The sequence below is a fragment of the Cyprinodon variegatus genome, unplaced genomic scaffold, assembly GCF_000732505.1.
Source record: "Cyprinodon variegatus isolate N-32 unplaced genomic scaffold, C_variegatus-1.0 Scaffold902, whole genome shotgun sequence".
In the NCBI taxonomy this organism is placed as follows: Eukaryota; Metazoa; Chordata; class Actinopteri; order Cyprinodontiformes; family Cyprinodontidae; genus Cyprinodon; species Cyprinodon variegatus.
The window spans coordinates 73856-80409 of NW_015151355.1; the positions used below are offsets into that span (position 1 = coordinate 73856).

At 40.8% G+C, this 6554-nt stretch overlaps 1 protein-coding gene across 1 annotated transcript; it reads left to right on the forward strand.

Annotated features, from left to right (window-relative positions):
- Positions 1 to 1355: 1355 nt before the first annotated feature.
- pigc (phosphatidylinositol glycan anchor biosynthesis class C) lies at positions 1356 to 5361 on the forward strand. Its single transcript, XM_015397978.1, has 3 exons — positions 1356 to 1490; positions 3978 to 4212; positions 4288 to 5361. Exons 2-3 carry the CDS (start codon positions 3985 to 3987, stop codon positions 4942 to 4944), a joined length of 885 nt encoding a protein of 294 aa, XP_015253464.1. The 5' UTR covers positions 1356 to 1490; positions 3978 to 3984; the 3' UTR covers positions 4945 to 5361.
- The last annotated feature ends 1193 nt before the right edge of the window (positions 5362 to 6554 follow it).

Here is a 6554-nt window from a genome sequence, read left to right on the forward strand (position 1 = left end):
GATAGTAACTTTTGTTGTGGTTTAATGAAGTCCCAAAACCTTTAAAACATGGTAAAAAAAAATCCTTCCTTGATGGATAAATATCAAGGACTTTCAGGGGTTTCCAGTTAGTGTGTTGCTATTTTGAAGGAACATACCATTGACACGGATTTTTGCAGGTTCTGCGATGCAACATTGACCCCAGCAGGTTTCCTTTCTGTCTGAAGGTTTCTCACTGGCAGAGGCGGGTAGAGTCTTTGTTTTGAGAAGGTTTAAAAAAATACATAATGAAGCAGGAATATTTTAATTTAGCCCAATAACTTGTTTAACTAAGAATTGATAGCTAAAAAAAAAAAGAAAAAGAAATAGAAAACCCTTTAGGGGAAATGCTGACCTGTTGATTCTGTCTTATTTCAGTAGAAAAGGGGCCACATATGTTCACCACTGACACCTTTTAGAGAAAAGGATAATATCACGAAGGATTAAAAATATAGTAAAATAAATAATAAAAAATAAAAGAAATATTGTTTGTGAATTATGCAGCTAATTTATTCAGTATTATAAATAATATTTTATACTTGCAATTTTATCACTGTGTATTATTTTTTCATATTTCCTTGACAAAGCTTCTCTTCGTGACATTTTAAAAATTCCTCATCAAGTAGACTTTGCTGATTCACTGGTTGACCTACAGAGAGGTTCTCATCTTGGGGAGCGGCGGCCTAATGGGGCCCAGTGGTTAGGGCCTAGAATTTGGAATCCTGAGGTTCTGAATTTGAGCCCCACACTCCCACAGACTGCAACTCTGGGTCCCTGAGCAAGACCCTTAACCCCACACTGCTCCCAGGGTGCTGCACAATGGCAGCCCACTGCTCCCCAAAGGGATGGGTTAAATGCAGAGGTTAATTTCTCCAGTGCCAAATCAATAAACAGTTTTATATGAAAAAATAATCAATAAGAAACACAAAAGTAATTATCTAGCATGTTAGTTCTAGATTTCCACATTTTATAAATATGTATACAGTGTATAAAACATTAAAGTAATATCCATATCAATTCAGTTGAATTAGTCTTTTTCTTTATATGATTATGACTCAGCCATAGAGTTTTTATTAGTTGTAGAAGTTATGTAAATCAAAGAACATTATTAAAAATAAAATTAGGTTTTAACGGGGAATTGAAATCTGAGAATGTGGTTGAAAAGTTAATTAATATATAAGAAGAAGAAGATTTTTAGTTTAAAAAATACTGGGATCAATATGAGAATTTGAGGAATAGATATTATGATCCAATAGATGGCAGTAGAGCAATAATAATGAAAGCAATGGAAGCTGCCGTTTAAACCTAAAGAAGAAGAAAATTAAGCAGAAGAAGACGACGCAGAGCGTCACGGTTTTAAAAACAACCAACAGCAGGGGGCGCTGTGACTCCAGCTGACATCTTTACTTCCGGGACAATGAGAGGATGAGCGTAAAACAACTTCGCCCTTAGCGACAAAAATCTCCGCCTAGGTAAGTTAAGAACCTGTAAAATATTTGCTGGAATTTATTCTAATCAGTTTATATCCTTTTTTATTCTGAATTCGTGCTTAGTAGAATAAGTCATTATATTGGAATTACGGCAAACCGGAAGTGCCATAACATCTGAACATCCGTCAAAACACTGTAGCATTTCATGTGAAAATCAACCAAAACACCAGATATACATCCTGATTTTATGACTTATTTGTTTCTTTTAATTGTCACAGCAGTTATACGCGATGCTATAATCTGAAATTATACCCAGAGCTATAAAACTATATTTATTTTTGGGCTGAATATGGCTAACGCCGGTAAAGCTACTGCTAGCTAGTTCATGAAACGATGTTAAACTTCACGTTCAGTTGCCTAAACTGAACTTAACAAACTCTTAGTAATAAATACAGCTTTCAATTTATAAAGCAGGACGGGTTAAGTCAGATTTCCTTATTTGTTTCTATCGTCTGTTTGATTTGATGTTCATTAATTTCACACGATGATTACAGCTTAAAACTAACTTCAATGCAGCAGTTTGATTGAATTTCTTTTCTTTGAAATTATTCATTTTAGTAGAACATCTAGTGGTTTGAAAGTATTAAGTGTACACTTAAGTATCAGTCTCATGTTATTACATTAACCATTTAAAAAGTAGGGCTACATTCATGAGCCCTTCCCTAGAGACTGGTTTCTAAATAACATTCAGTAGGGATAGTGTTAAGCTAAATAATTCTATTCAGTTTATTTCTATAGCGGGAATTCACAACACATCATATCAGGTCACTTTCCAGTTCACCAGATCATCCAGTCAGATTGAATCAAAGTTTTCTATCTAGGATAAACCAGCTGATTGCATCGACTCATTGACTCTTCAGCAATCCCTCACACTAAGCATGCTTGTAGCGACAGTGGAGAGGAAAAACTCCCTTTGAACAGGAAGAAACCTCCAGCAGAACCAGGCTCAGTGTGAGCGGCCATCTGCTGAGGCAAACTGGGGTTCAAGGAGACAGAAGCAGACATAGAAAAAGAAGCATAGATACAAAAGGCAACTGTCAACCAGCTCCACAGGCGGCCCCGTCCAGGAAACACACAGCCAGGCAGACGAGCTCCGAGCCAGCTCCCATGTCAGAGGATGAAGAGAGCACATCCAGTTAGTCACAGTCAGAGAAACAGGACTACACTGAAAAACAGGCCAAGCTCCAACATCTAGAAACAAAGGTGTTGATGGCAGCAGCACAGCTGATATTTCTCTCCAGGATGGAGTCACAGCCAAACAGGCCATGGCCTCTGACTTGGAGGACGACGCAGTTCTGCTTTCACCAGGGAAGGCGTGTCATCCGGGTTGAGGAGATCCTTAAAGGAATAGTACACCCAAAACATGATTAGCCTTCATTTTCTACTCACCCCCATGCTGAACAACACTCTGGAGTACTTTTTTGATATCTCAAATTCATCTGGAGATCTGGGAGGCTTCTTGCTGTCTGCTGACATTCAAATAATGGAGGTCTATGGCGCCCGAGGCAGAAAGGTCCATAAAAGTCCACAAAAAACGTGTCAATATTCCTCCATACTGCTCGTCCAATGTATTCCAAGTGTCCTGAGTGGGTAGCGTCCAGAATTTACTCGAAACGAAGTCATTTAGAATGTTTTTAGAGCATAAACAGTAGTGTATAGGATTTCCTGAAAGCGCGCGCCTGCGAGTTCACGACGCTACGGAAACCGCGGCAGACCAAACCAGATGAAAGTGCGCATTCAGCTCGGCAAAGAACTCATGCTCTTCCTCAACACTGAAGTCCTCAGACATTTTTCTTTCGTTGTTTCTTTCTTTGCACAGGTAAACAGCACATTTCTTCTTCTACGCTTGCATTATCGGCAGAGCAGACGCTGAATGCGCACTTTCATCTGGTTTGGTCTGCCGGCTTCCGTAGCGTCGCGAACGCGCAGGCGCGCGCTTTCAGGAAATCCTATACACTACTGTTTATGCTCTAAAAACATTCTAAATGACTTCTTTTCGAGTAAATTATGGACGCTACCCACTCAGGACACTTGGAATACATTGGACGAGCAGTATGGAGGAATATTGACACGTTTTTTGTGGACTTTTATGGACCTTTCTGCCTCGGGCGCCATAGACCTCCATTATTTGAATGTCAGCAGACAGCAAGAAGCCTCCCAGATCTCCAGATGCATTTGAGATATCAAAAAAGTACTCCAGAGTGTTGTTCAGCATGGGGGTGAGTAGAAAATGAAGGCTAATCATGTTTTGGGTGTACTATTCCTTTAAAATATTCATAAAGTTTCGTTATGCTCTAACTGTTCCATGCCGGCAGTGTGATATTTTTCACGGCACCGTTTTCCCACTAATTTCCTAAATAAATTAAGACAATACTCCTAATATCAGGTATTGTTTTAATGGACAGTGTAGCGAGATGTTCTGTTATGTGCTTTGCAAAAACACAAACTAACCGCTGTTTTGCTCCGTAGAGAGGCGATGGGGCCAGATGGGGTACCGAGTCAGTCCGTGCCCTGGAGGAAGGTGCTGTGGGAACGGCAGCCGTTCCCCGACAACTACGTGGACCAGAGGTTCCTGGAGGAATTACGGAGGAACGAGGGCATCCGGCAGTACCGCTACTGGGCTGTAGTGAAAGAAGCAGGCTTTGTGGGACAGCAGCTGTCCTGTGTGGCCATTTTCATCACTCTGTGGCTCTACATGGAGCAGGTAGAACCATAGAGAAGCTTTTCTCTTCATACCTGCTGTTTCTGTTCTGATTAGTGAATATCTTTCTCCTCATAGGGTCTCCTCTCCCCTGAGACGTTGCTTTGGACCAGCCTCTCGTGTGCCCTACCGGGCTACGGACTCTACCAAGTGCTGACAGCTCAGACTGAATCCTGCAGCGAGAGCCGCACACATTTAGCGGATTCCCAGAGCGCCGTCCTCTTCCTTTCCTTCACCTTCGGCTTCTCCCCTGTCCTTAAAACGTTAACAGAGTCTGTAAGCACGGACACGGTGTACGCCATGTCCGCTCTGATGCTGCTGGCCCACCTGCTGTCGTTTCCTTACGCCCACCCCTCCCCCCCCGGCAGCCTGTCTTTAAACGCGGCCTTGTTTGCCTCCGTGTGCTTGGCCTCCAGGTTACCTGGCGCTCTGCACACCTTTGCCATGCTCACCTGTGCGCTGCTGGTGTTCGCCCTGTGGCCCTGTCTGCTCCAGAGGTTGAGGGAGAACGCGCCTGGCCACTTTACGGGGGCGTGTGTCGGGGTGTGTGTGGGCGGGGTAGGAGGTCTGGGATCTCAGTCCCCTGGAGGAGCCATGCTCTTATCCCTGGCGTTGGTGAGCGTTACGTTAATCTGTCCCCTGCTGTTGGTCAGCCTGCAGAGGCACAAGGACAACATCCAGGGGCCGTGGGACGAGGCGGAGATTCAGGAGGACCTCAGCCGCTTCCTCCACTAACGAACAGAGCAAACTCAGCAGGGACCGTCGCTTCATTTTACATGCCTCCTTTTTATACCTAAGCTTTTCTCATTGGTCCGTTTCTAGAGGCATAACAAACTGCTCCTCCCATGGATGGGTTTAATTTTAAAGCTGCTAAACTTTTCTAAGCACTGACCTTAACAATTAGAAGTCAAGTTTTAATGGTGTGTGAGAAATTATATTTAGTGTATATATATATATATATATTGGAATAAGGGCTCTTGATTCTTTTGGTATTTTAGTTCAGTTAAATTTTGACGTATTTATAAATTTGGTGATTGGAGGTTTCATTTTTATAACTGATGACAGGCTTAACCTTTTGCTCAGTTTTAGCAGTGATATTTACACCATTCTAACTTTATTTGCATGAAATGTGGTACTTGGAAATGTTGGAGGGAAAAGATCAAACTTATTTATAACTTAAGAAAATATAGATTATTTTGTAACAAACACTCTTTTGCCAACAGAAGTCTTAAACATACATTTTAATTATCAGCGACGTGTTTGAAGCACAAAAGCTTAAAAAGAAACGAGGATTTCTGTTAGATGTTCATGTTGCTTTAACAGAACTAGACCTTAGCTGCGGCTTATTTTGCAGCTTCAATTAAAAACTTGTAGATTTGGTCAACCGTTATTCACCATGGCAACAGCTTGTTGACACTGAGGCGTTTTAAACCAATAACAGGAAGGGAAAAGGGCAAAGTCTGTTTAACCCTGTTGAGGATGCCGGATGTGGAAACGTCAGCAGCCTTTTTAGCGTCTTTGAGTTTGAGGGAAAACTGACGGTTTGTTTAGAGTTGGTAATGCTAAGCACACTAATCGCTAATGTAGGAAACGGTTTTAGGTCCAAATAAGTTTGTCTTTGTTATAAAATATTACAAAAAAACTTTTTTAGTCGAGGAAAAATATTTTTAGATCACCCTTGTTGTTATATTACCTGGAAAAATAAAACGTACAAAAAAAAGAAAAAAGGCGTTTAATCTTTTTTTTTATGTCTGTATATGAATAATTAATCATCCATTATAACATGAAAAAATAGTATTTTAAAAACAACTTAAAAAATTTGTCTTCAACAGAAATTGGAAGCTGCTGAAGTTGTTGATATCAGATGGTCTAAGCTTTTCAGAAACTTATTGGAGCATTTCTGTTTTATGATGAGCAAAGAAAAGCTTCTTCAGCGATTATAATAATTTGATCCCCTACTTATAGAAGCAAGTCTTCTGTTTTTATGCAGGAGAGCTTTTCTAGGCGAGGGTTATAGTTCAGTGTTGTGCACATGAAGCTGGACATTTAATATCCAGAGTAATTAAAATCATTTTTGCAAATCTAACCTGAGTAAAATGATCAAATGCTATGTTGCTGATGTTCACTGTTGACTTGAATTTAATGTTGGAGATAACAGTAATTTTTTTTTTTTTTCTATTGGTCTGAATAAAGTATAAATCATCCGGTTGATTGTTTAATTTAGCCTTTCAGTGCAACTTTAAGCAGAAACGTGTGATAATGGCAGGCTGCCTGCCAGTGCTGCTCAGAGATATAAGGTAGACCCCGTTCTGACATTACGGGCGCCATCTTTGGGAGGTCGACCT

Coding starts and splice junctions, on each gene's coding strand:
- pigc (XM_015397978.1), top strand. CDS start 3,985: ATGGGGCCAGATGGGGTACCGAGTCAGTCCGTGCCCTGGAGGAAGGTG. Junction 4,213..4,287: donor TGTGGCTCTACATGGAGCAG/GTAGAACCATAG, acceptor TTCTCCTCATAG/GGTCTCCTCTCCCCTGAGAC.